Source organism: Barbatula barbatula (assembly GCF_947034865.1).
Source record: "Barbatula barbatula genome assembly, chromosome: 6".
Taxonomy (NCBI): Eukaryota; Metazoa; Chordata; class Actinopteri; order Cypriniformes; family Nemacheilidae; genus Barbatula; species Barbatula barbatula.
The window spans coordinates 19,081,418-19,093,822 of NC_136765.1; the positions used below are offsets into that span (position 1 = coordinate 19,081,418).

The following is a 12,405-nucleotide window of genomic DNA, read 5'->3' on the forward strand; positions in this document are numbered from 1 at the left end:
ACAGCTGACGAGAAACAAAGTGACCAATGACTGCCTGAAGAACAGCTGATGAAAATAAACTGACCAATCACTGACTGAAGAACAGCTGAAGAGAAACAAAGTGACCAATCACTGACTGAAGAACAGCTGACGAGGAACAAAGTGACCAATGACTGACTGAAGAAAAGCTGACGACAAAACAAACTGATCAATGACTGACTGAAGAACAGCTGACGAGAAACAAAGTGACCAATGACTGACTGAAGAACAGCTGACGACAAAACAAACTGACCAATGACTGACTGACAAACAGCTGACGAGGAACAAACTGACCAATGACTGACTGACCGAAGAACAGCTGACGAGAAACAAAGTGACCGATCACTGACTGAAGAACAGCTGACGAGGAACAAAGTGACCAATGACTGACTGAAGAACAGCTGATGAGAAACAAAGTGACTAATCACTGACTGAAGAACAGCTAACGACAAAACAAACTGACCAATGACTGACTGAAGAACAGCTGACGACAAAACAAAGTGACCAATGACTGACTGAAGAACAGCTAACAAGGAACAAACTGACCAATGACTGACTGAAGAACAGCTGACGACAAAACAAACTGACGAACAGCTGACAAGGAACAAACTGACCAATGACTGACTGACTGAAGAACAGCTGACGAGAAACAAAGTGACAAATCACTGACTGAAGAACAGCTGACGAGGAACAAAGTGACCAATGACTGACTGAAGAAAAGCTGACGACAAAACAAACTGACCAATGACTGACTGAAGAACAGCTGACGACAAAACAAACTGACCAATAACTGACTGACAAACAGCTGACGAGGAACAAACTGACCAATGACTGACTGAAGAACAGCTGACGACAAAACAAACCGACCAATGACTGACTGAAGAACACCTGAAGAAAAACTTATCCAATGTCCCAAATCCACATTCAATCCGTCCTAAATAGTATTCGAAAAAAGAATTGGTATGTCCCAAATCATAGTATGTTGAAAAGAGCATTCTCAAAGAACCCAGATGGTCTAGTTTAGTGACGCAACACTGCTTTAATAAAATTTAATAAAAGATGCTTTGCTTAATTCATAAATGTAAGTGTACAGTAAACATTACATAATGTTTTTATAAATAAATAAATATTTGATGCATGAAGTGATGTTTGTTGTCTAGGCAACAATGGCCACTTCCATTTCGCGTTAGTATGTCCCAGTACGTGCATATAGTCTTGCATCGCACTACAATGTATATACTTTTCCATTAAAAAAGCAGTACATAATTTAAGGACATAGTATAAGTAGGCGAATTGGTACGCAGCCAAACTGACCACTGACTGACTGAAAAAAAGTAAAGACAAATAAACTGGCCAATGACTAACAAAAAGAACGACTGAAGAGAAAAAACTGACCTGTCTGAGGAATAACTGAAGAGTGTGAATAATAACTAAATGAGAACAGGAAGTACTCAAATATGAACTGACTAAAGAACAGCTTGTAACATTTCAGCTAATGAGTTGCTACTGCATTATTTATTGTGGCGTAATAAAACGCATCCCGATCATACAACGTAAGGGCCTTTTAACCATAACCATAATGTGTTATTATCTTACTACTGTAACAAACCAGTGTTAATGTAATGAATTCAACGGATGTTCTAGCCACTGTGTGTGTGTGTGGTGCATGTTTTCATTAAGCATTTAACATAAGAAGTTTTAAAAATGCAAATGTGGATCGTTACAAAAAAAGCTGGACAGAAAGTGAAATAAAAGCAGTGAATAATGTGGCATCTTAAGAGAAAAAATATAAATCAGCTACATTTTTGCATTGTGATGAGTTGATTGAACGTGGTATTCTTCAATTATTCTACAAATAACACATTACCTCATAACATTAAGACTGTGAATCAGGTTTATATGAGGGTGTTGAAACAAAATGTGTATATAAATTGATTTCATTGTTTCCAATCCACCTGAATCTTATTGGTTCGCCCTTGAAAACACAACTATCATTATATGTCTTCAGCTTAACACATGCACATTAAATAATTTTATTCACATCTCTTCATTCGATCCCTTTCCATCTAGTTTCATGCAAAACCAATCAAAGATGTGATTATTCATTATTTCGAAGATGTTTTGCTCATCATTCGAGTGGCTTAATCGGTTATTTTGTTAATCAATGATGATGTCAGATACTTGAATGGCAAAGCATAACCATAATAATTTATAACAAAGTCCCGCATCCATCTACCTCACATTCAACCTTCTCTCAAATATCTCACAGTCTCTGTTGTGATCTATTCTGGATTCTCTTTCTTTCATTCGGAGATGAATCATGTACTAAACACAACATGACAGCTCTGAGGAAACAGCATAAACCAAAACCAAATACCAAAAGGTAAATATAAATTTGATTAAAAACATTTGATACACAGCAAACATAAACGGGAAAGAGGCTGTTCAATGTGCGTTCTGCTTCCTGGAAAATAAATGTTTATCTTAATCGAAGGTGAAACACACAGTAACAACCTGGGCTGTGAAGACAGCTTCCAATTTCGCTCTCTCTCTAAACTCCCCTAAGCTCTCTTCAAATATACATCCAGACTCAATTGCTGGTTCACATTAAAGCTTTCTTTCGGATCCTGTAAAAGGCAAAATAAGCATTTTATGAGGTATCCTGAGTGCACCCAATATAGTAAAAACAAATCGTTGCTATCCTTCTGAAGTGTCCCAAATTCGCTGCTTTTCAGAAAATGTAAAAACTCTGTATTTTTTTATGATTAAATACTTGTCAAAGTTGACAAGCACATTTAAACACTTTTTATTCGTTAGATATCTGCAAAACCCATTGACAAACATAAAGGTGACTAATAATAGTGATTTATTTAATTATTTAATTTAATTACCATTAATTAAAGAGGTCTTATCATAATCTCGTTTTTCCTCAGCCAATTGACATAAGAGAAATGTACTGTTAAAATCTTAAAGTTAAATACGGTTGAAAAATTTATCATTTAGAAATATGCGTCATGTTTGTGACATTACAACCGTGAGCACATGACGCTAAGACTATTTAGCCCACCCAGTCATGGTAAAGCAATAAAAAAGAGGTAGGCTGAAGATGGGATGAACACCAGATACAACAGAAGCAAATACTATTACTCAAGTTGGCACCTAACTAAGCACAAGAGTAAAATACAATCTGGCAAACATTCAAGCAATAAGGAAGCGAGGCAGTTATAGAAAAGCTCATAAGTGGACATCAAGGAAAACCATGTAGGATACGACCACTTTAATTTACATGTCTTTGTGTGGGTGGTTGTGTAAGTAGGATGCACCAGCAAAACCAAAGAAACATCATTAGATCAGTAAGACAGCACACGGCCACCAGGAGAGAGAGAAAAAGAGGGTCAGACTCCCTCGCAGAAAGGTTAAAGTGAAGGAAAACTGTGAGAGGGCGAGAGCGAAACCTCTGTATTCTGTCCATCCTCTCCTCCTCCACAATGGCGTCTGTAGCTCTACGTAAAAGCTGCATTGCTTATTGTATGCCTCTCGATCGAGAACCCTGACTGTTAACGTCTTCCTGCAGAAACAAGACAACAGGCTGGGGGTTGGAATAATGCATGCATGATACACAATCACTCACGCATACACACACATGCTCGGGGGCCCTGCCAGAGGGCAGAGGATGGTGCAGTTTGGCCTGTAGGTGATCTCGACAATCATGGGGAGAAGAGAGGGAATCATGTGTGTGTACGTGTGTTGGATTCCTCTGCAAGCTCAGGCCACGCCCCCACCTTTCTTCTCATTGGTCTCTTCGAGCTGAGGCTCTCCGATCTCCAGGAAGAAGCTCTTGTTCTTCTCGTATTCTTCGTCATCAATTATCCTGACTTTTATCGTTTTGCTGGAGAGGGCGGGAGAGAGAGAGAGATAGAGGAGGAACACAGTGAGGAAAAGGCAGATCAAGGGGAAAAGATGAAAGATTAAAGACATGCTGTCATGCACAGGCAGATTGTTGAATGAGAGACAGAGAGAGAGACAGAGAGAGAGAGAGAGAAGCCTCAAGCCTGATTTTAAATACACAACGTAGAAACCAAATTTTAACCCGTGTATCTTATATTTCAGACACCCACTGTCACACCCCATCACACTGACTTAATGTCAAAAGGCTGCCTTCGAATCTTTAACTAAATATACAAATACTAAGTTAATCGAGCTGTGCTGTGTATCGTAATAATCAATCCTGACTTTCAACGATTATAAAAACAAAATAATAAAGGTGAAATTATTTTTGCAATGATCTAAAGCGGCACAGCTTTATTTGCATTCATTTTTATTTATTTTTCAGTTGAATTCAAGTATTCTTTTATGTGGTTTGAAAGTCAGTAATCATGAGTCAGCTTGTTAAATAATCGTGATTTCAATGTTGCCTTAAATAACTGTGATTATGATTTATGTCATAATCGAGCATCCCTAAAACAAACTGAAATCTATTAATTTAATTAAAAAATATTTATAGACTATTTCTTCGGACAGACAAGGTTAAAGTCTGTGTTTGTTTATCGGTCTGGCTAGTGGATAATAATAAAACGATTTAAATTGTAATACATTTATATTAACATTTTATTGAATAATAATTGTAATAAATAAACAACTTGTTTAATTTATTAAATAAATAATAGGGGATTCAAATCAATCCCTCGGCTCGGTCATTCAGAAGCATGGCTTCTCCTATCACTGCTATGCCGACGACACACAACTCTACTTGTCATTTCAACCGGACGAACCGACAGTCGCTGCTCGCATCGCGGCATGCCTGAGTGACATCTCGCTTTGGATGAAGGATCATCACCTGCAGCTAAACCTTGCAAAAACGGAACTGCTTGTGATCCCAGCCAACCCAAAGATTCACCACAACCTTGCCATTCAACTAGGCTCATCAACGATTACACCGTCCAGCACAGCCAGAAACCTGGGAGTGGTAATCGATGATCGGCTTAACCTCACAAGTCATGTTGCCAGCACCACCCGGTCCTGTAGATTCATCCTCTATAACATTAGGAAAATTAGACCTTTCCTATCGAAGCACTCTACGCAAGTCCTAGTCCAGGCTCTTGTCCTGTCCAAACTGGATTATTGCAATGCGCTTCTGGCTGGACTTCCTGCTTGCACAATCAAACCTCTCCAGATGATCCAGAATGCGGCGGCAAGAGTGGTCTTCAATGAACCGAAGAGAGGTTACACTGGCTCCCTGTTGCCGCCCGCATAAAGTTCAAAGCTATGCTCCTGGCCTACAAGACCAACACCGGATCTGTACCATCGTATCTCCACTCGCTAATGCAGATCTATGTTCCTGCCAGATCACTGCGGTCTGCAAAGGAACAACGACTAGTGGTACCATCCCAAAAAGGAAAAAAGTCACTCTCCCGTACCTTGTCTAGATCTGTTCCACATTGGTGGAATGATCTACCAGCTGCTACAAGATCAGCAGACTCGGTTGCCATCTTTAAAAAACGCTGATTTTTCCTAATTCTTTTCCCCTTCCTTCTTTATAATAAAAAAAAGAAAAGAAAAAAAAATCCTTCTAACCTCACTATTCTTAGCTTTTTATACTGTGCTAGGCTTTAATGGACTAGTTTGATGCACTTATGTATTTTGTGGCCTATGTTGTTATAATTGCTTTCAATGTTTCCTCATCTGTAAGTCACTTTGGATAAAAGCGTCTGCTAAATGACTAAATGTAAATGTAAATAAACTATTTGTTGAATGGGTCGTGTAACTTTGTCAATTAAATTAAGTCAAGTACTTTAATGTAATTTATTTGTTATTTCTTTTGTTTGTTTTCAGAAATAATCTACAGGGACTCTATTCTTTGCATATGTGTATCAAAAGTAAAGTTCGGGCCATAAAAGCATGCATGTGCAGAAACATGTGTTTATGTTGTTGTTCTTAAACCATCTTTATTATACTTTTTTAAAGTTTTGAATTTCAAATCAATGATTATTAGAAACTATTTAAGCTACAAAATAAATCACGAGGAAAACTTAGAAGGCGAGAAAAAAAGCTAGAGAAAGACAGAACATAAGAGTTATCTTAAAGGTCCAGTCAGTAATATCTAGTGGCAAGGTTGCGAATTGCAACCAAGCGCTCACTCCAGCACTCGCCTCCCTTTTGAAACACTACGACGGCTGCAGAACAAGGCGAATTACATGCAAGGGGACCCGCGGTGTATGTAGATAGAAATAGTTTATTCTAAGGTAATAAAAACATAACGCTTCATTATGTTTAAGTTCTTTATACACATCTGAACACATAGCTATGTATATTTTATTGGATTTCTATCAAAAAATGACACACTGGACCTTTAAGAGTCTACCTGCTTGCATACAGTATGCAGCAGGGAAGAATAATAAACACTTTCTCTCCCTCTCTCTTTTTCTCTAATTTCTCATAAGACAATTTCATGTTCCTTCCATCTAGCTGGTTGTCACAGAAACGCAGTGTTGTGCTCCTCTAGAGAACACAGATTGTTTCCACACACATTGGAAGGTGCAGTACTCTGTGTGTGGGAATGACCCTCTTCACATCTCATCTGAATGTGGGTTTGGTTCAGCTGAGGTCATGCCAGCACACTGACGCTACATAAGTAATGGAACTGCCTTTGCACACACAAAGGCTTAACAATTGCAGAACGTTATTTGGTACATGTAAAACATTTGTCGTCTGTTGTCAATGGACATTTTTGTGTTTCTGCTCCCCTTTTAAATCTCTTGCTCTCATTCCAAATGGAATCATGGGTGCAACTGTATAAGACAAATGCTATTGAAACTGACGGAAAACAAAGTGCTTTTTGTGAGAGTTTGTGTTTTGTAGATTAGAAATGTAGAAGTGTAAACAGACTCTGAAAATAGACAACCGTGGTTCTTTTTTCCAAAATCAAATAAGTTTAGCTCCTAAATGAAACATATTATGGCACCTGACACTCAGCATCATGTGCTCAATGCTCACAGCACACATGAGAATCTGATATGAAGACACACACTTGGGAGTCCTGTGCATTATTTTAGTGCAGTATTTCTTTACAATGTGAAAGATGATAGTGGCTGTATGTTTGCATGTACGCTGCTTGCTAGGTCTCCTCTGAGAGTGCTCGTCTCTCTTTAGCCGCTCATATTTAAGCCTGCAGGATGTCAAAGTGCGCTTTAGAATAAGGCAAACAAGCAAGGGCTTGTGGGATATGCCCGGGGTCTTGAATCTCTGATCAGGACATTATATAAAGCTGCTTCAATTCATGTCTGACCAGAAAAAGTGCATGAGATAAGACCCTTACATACACAGAGGATAAAATGCAGCGGGGTACACATGCACGCTTTTATATAATGTGTTCATTAGCATATCTGCATTGCAGTAACTTTAAATGAAACAGGTCTGAAAACACGTGAAATGATGATGTTTCTACAAAATACACTCCCTAACAGATCCAACTCACCCGAGCAAAACGAATTTTTAGAATACAGAAATCTCAAACCGATTTACTTTATTTATTTTTTCTATACCAAGGATGCCCCAAAAGCATGTTTCATTTATAGCCAAGTACACACACACAAACACACATACTCTTGCTGCAGTGCCGTCATATCTGATCCCTCCCTGCTGCTGCATTACAGCGAGTTAGTGACTGCAGTGATCTTAGTTCACCTCTTGAGGCTGATCCAGGATCAGTGAAGTGACTGATGCTCAGATCAAGTATACCAGGTTTGGGTCAGTGCAGTTAGGTTGGAATGAGATCCAGACCTATTAGTTGAATGTCTACGCCAGATTTAAAAACACATACACACACTGTTTGACTTACAGTGACCAGAAACATTTGCCTGCAATTAGATCTGTGCTTAGCAACCGTGAAAAAAAGCCTAAATAGAGCTACTTTTCAACTGCTATTACCAGGGCCACATTACACAGTGTGTGAAGGAGAGAGAGAGAGAGAGAGAGAGAGAGAGCATGAGAGCATAATGTAACTAATGCAATCTCTTTAAAATTCAGATCGTGTCTGTCCCACATGTAGAGGAGCCACACCAAATCAATACGGGCTTACTTTCGCATGCATGAGTACTGTATGTGCACTGTGGATGTCAATGCTTAGAGTGAATATGCGGCATTTATTCTTTTTTTGATTTGTGTGAAAAGCCAATGGAATAACGGTTAAAAGAAATCGAACTAAACCAAAGAAAATTCATTTGTGAATTTGTCAATGACTCAATCACATTTTTACCTGTGTGTGTGTGCATACATCTTATGACCTGTTTCTTATGACACACATGTGTGTATGTATGCTCAGATACATTTGTTTTACAGAACTTACAGCCATGTGTAACACACACACACAGTGCAGGTATTGCTTGAGGTGTAAACCAGTGGGGTGAAATTAGAGCTTTCCGCAGAGACCTGCTGGTAAATAATGGACAGAGAAAGGAAGAGAAGGAAAAATATGTATATGTATTAAGCTATAAGAAATATATGTATGTATATAAAGTATATATATATAACGTTTTTAAAAAGTCAAGCAATTGAGTGCAAAACAGCAAGTTGATTTCTATTTTAAGACTCATTTAAAACGTTTCCTGCATCCATATTTTTTCCCTTGTCAACTTCTTTGTCAATTCTTTCTTTGCTTCAGATCACTTTCTCCGCTCAGTTGTGTGTTACGGGTCAAGGTGAATCCAAACCGAGTGAAAGATTTTTGTTCTTGACACATTTTCTCAAGTCTAAACTGTCACAGGAGACAGAACTGACATGAGGACCCAATTTCAGAAGCACATCACTTCAAAAGCTTCTGTCTGTTGGTATCTGGCTCACCCCGCCTCTCCCTCTCTCTCTCGGGTAAATTTTGATGGGCAGGTCTTAAGTGAGACAGTTAATTAGATTAATGGTAACTGGCTACGGGCCTCAGGAGAATAGTGTGTGTGTGTGTGTGTGTGTGTTTGTGTGTATGTATGTATGTGTTCACTTGGTGATTCTGTTCTTTTAGTGAGAGCATTTTAATATTCATGAGCTTTGTTTAGCTGATCATTAAAAATGTATTAATTGAAAGAGCTGCAGTGCTTTCAGTTGGAAGGGCGGAGACACATTTCCAACATGGCAGGGATTCACACATACATGCTAAAACATACGGGGAAACACCAGCCGAACACAAAAGCTGTCTTCATGACCTTCATTGCATCTCTTGTCTCTCTCTGTTCATTTACAGCCCTGTGCTGGTCTCTACATCATTCTGTGCACTCGCTTCCAGCAGGACGATTGAAATCAGGCGCTGCTGGAACCCCAACAACACTGTCTGCCATTCTGACAAAAAGAAAGAAAGAAATCTAATCCCATGATCATGAACACACACACAAATGCGCACACACAGTATATTCCTTGCTGGGCTCTCTGGATGCCCATACAAGGATGTTTCTCTTAGTGCTGACCTTTTGACCTCTCCTCCTCTAAAGATCCCACGTACATCAGCCTTACTGTCACCGTAGCAACGGCGGGTACCCCTAGAGTGAGTGCTTCAGAACTGACTCTCCATATATAACAGAGCTGCTTGACATGTGTGTGTGTGTTTTATCCTTCTTATCAGATATCCCTGGATCAGGTTGTTGGATTTTCAGCAGTTTAAAATTATGTTTTGCTGTAGATATGATTTCACTACACACACCTTTACTTATCTTAAAAGACACACAATGAACCAGACTCCAGCCCTAGATATTGTCCCCGAAGCACACACATTGGATTTTGACATGTTCCACTACATTTATGAGGGCATTTTCGAAAACTTTCTCTCATAAATGTTGCCAAACCTTTACAGAAGCACACACTCTTACATCTGATGTCAGGCAAACAACATACCACGAAAGAAAGTTATCATACTTTCATTAAAGGTCAAATAACAGCCATCTTTTTCTCTCGCTCTCAATTTCTGGGAAGAGCGTTGCTATCCACTTCTCCTCGGATTACTACAAAGCTGCATATTTCATATGCACACACGCTCTTAACAGAGACCTCAAGCTACTCATCACACAGCGGAGGTCGAAGTCAAGACAAACTGACAGCGCACAAATTAGAGGGACAGAGACCGCCTTCCCACCAGATCATTATCCATCTAATTTCCCAAACATTCAACTCGGATCGAGAGCAGATGAGGCACATCAGCTCCAGCCCCGCAGCTCTAGTGGCCCCGTTCCAACCCATCACTCCTGTCAGCACCGACGACACCGAGAAGCTTGTCTCGTGTTCACCTCAAGTCACATCAGCACCTGACAAACGATGCCGTACCTCTTCTGGGAAGTAATGATTGCACGAATTGAAGTTAAGATAATTCGATTTGTCGGACAAGTGCAAGGCAAACATAACCGCTCAAGAGAAAATTCTAGTAGTTAGCGGTGATAATAATGGAGTACAAGAGGAGACTGACAGACCTAGAGACCCTGAGGCCAGCTTGTACTGTGGTCTTTTGGCAGTGATAGATCCAGTCATTCTGAATAACAGTACAAACACAGTTTCACAGAGGATTGAGACGTACCATAGCAGAACAATTTAACTTTGTAAAAAAAGACAATTATTTACAATTATTGTAAAAGCTGTAGTGTGTCTATATTTAGACTTTCAAATAAAACATATCGTAACATCCACAAAACAAGATGCACTTTTTAAAGAAATTATTTGTTCTTGTACTGTAAATATGTGCTTGTTGTAGGCACATCAGGGTTGCCAAGTCCATGCTTTTTTTAAATGGTTGCCAAAGGTTATTTTTATTCCATTGGTCAAAGGTGCAAGGCTTTCATATCAGCAGTCGTTTTTGTATGAAATTATGAGTTTAAGATATGAAGTTACTCATGAAAACAGACTGTGATAAAAATAGTGTGTAATGCTACAGTTACTATAAAATATGTATTTTAAAGGTCCAGTGTCAAATTTTTTGCAGGATCTATTGACAGAAATGCACTATATTATAAATAACTATGCCTTCAGGAGTATAAAGACCTTACATAATGAACCGTTACGTTTTTATTCCCTTAGAACTCTCTTTTTCCATCTACATACTCTGCGGGTCCCTTTGCATGGAATTCACCATGTTGTTTCTACAGAGCATGTTAGGTTAATATGTTATCTCTTTTGGCAAAAAAACGAAAACGTGACAACATCTTAGTTCTGTGTCAGCCATCGTAGTACTCCAAAAGCGAGGGGTGAACGGTGGAGTGCGCCCTTGCAATACACAATCTCACCACTAGATGCTGCTTAATTTAATACACTCGATCTTTAGTTGTTGGCAAGACATATTGAGTTTTGGTCCATTGGACTGATTTGTTACAAGATCTGGCAACTGTAAAAAATAACGTGCTTTCTGCGCAAATGTCTCTATTGAGAAAGACAGAACGTGTAGTTTAAAGGCACAGATCTCAAGTATTATTATGAAAGAGCTGATATCAACAAACCTCTTACGACACCTCCAGTCTCATGGGATTTCCGCCTGACTGATGTCAAAGGTCACGCGGTGAGTGCCACAGAGGGAGAGGGTTTTTATCGCCTCACTGTATATGCAAATAACTGTAACAGGGTAATTAAAATCTCCATATAATGAAGTCATGCTTGGACAGGGATTTAGAGCAGAGGGAGGGAGAGAGGAACATCCAAAAAAGAAACAAAGCTTCCACTGATCCTGCAAAAGCTTGCGGTTATCTACTTTGTTGGAAAATGATGACATCAAATGACATAGCTGAGGATAGTGGATGTGGCAAAGCCTCATGGGATTGAAAACAGCTAGGGTAAATCCTTGAGTTCACTGTGACCTTGAAACACTTGATTCCAGTGATATATATTTATATAATCAGAATACATTCCTGACTGCCTGTCAATTGAGAAACATGCTGTTTGCCCACATAATGGCATCTAACAGCAGTGGCTAATTGCCAAAGCTAACCAGCCAAACCTTGACCACCTGGTTAGCAGCCATTGAAGCACCATTATAGGGTCTGTTCCTGCACTCAGTGCACTTCGGGTAAAACAGTCTGCTAGATAAGAAGTAATGGCATACGGCAATACATGCAAAAGCAGTTAATTTATAATAAATAGCTTATGTAAATCAGGTCAACAGTTCAACACTTCCATCAACAAATCACAATCTTTCCTCTTTACACACCAGCTGGCAAATCAAACCTGCTAGAGAAAAATCAGCCCGTAACCAAAGATCTTGAACTTGCTGAAGGGTGAGGTTCAGCTATCGATCAATGTTCCAAACGGGACAAAGCCGATCAGATGTTGATTTCATAGAGCTATTTGCTTCCCAAAGGTTCTGTGAAGTCATGGCAACAGTGCTGTTTTGAGGGATTTTAAAACATCACTCCAAAAGTGTAATCGTTCCCT

At 39.3% G+C, this 12,405-nt stretch overlaps 1 protein-coding gene across 1 annotated transcript in view; it reads right to left on the reverse strand.

Moving 5' to 3' along the window:
- slc8a1b (solute carrier family 8 member 1b) overlaps positions 1-12,405 on the reverse strand; it is a 62,962-nt gene that overhangs the window by 15,372 nt on the left and 35,185 nt on the right. Inside the window, exon 3 of the mRNA XM_079458832.1 lies at positions 3,474-3,586. Within this exon, the coding sequence (XP_079314958.1) occupies positions 3,474-3,586 (113 nt within the window). The remainder of the gene's footprint in view (positions 1-3,473; positions 3,587-12,405) is intronic.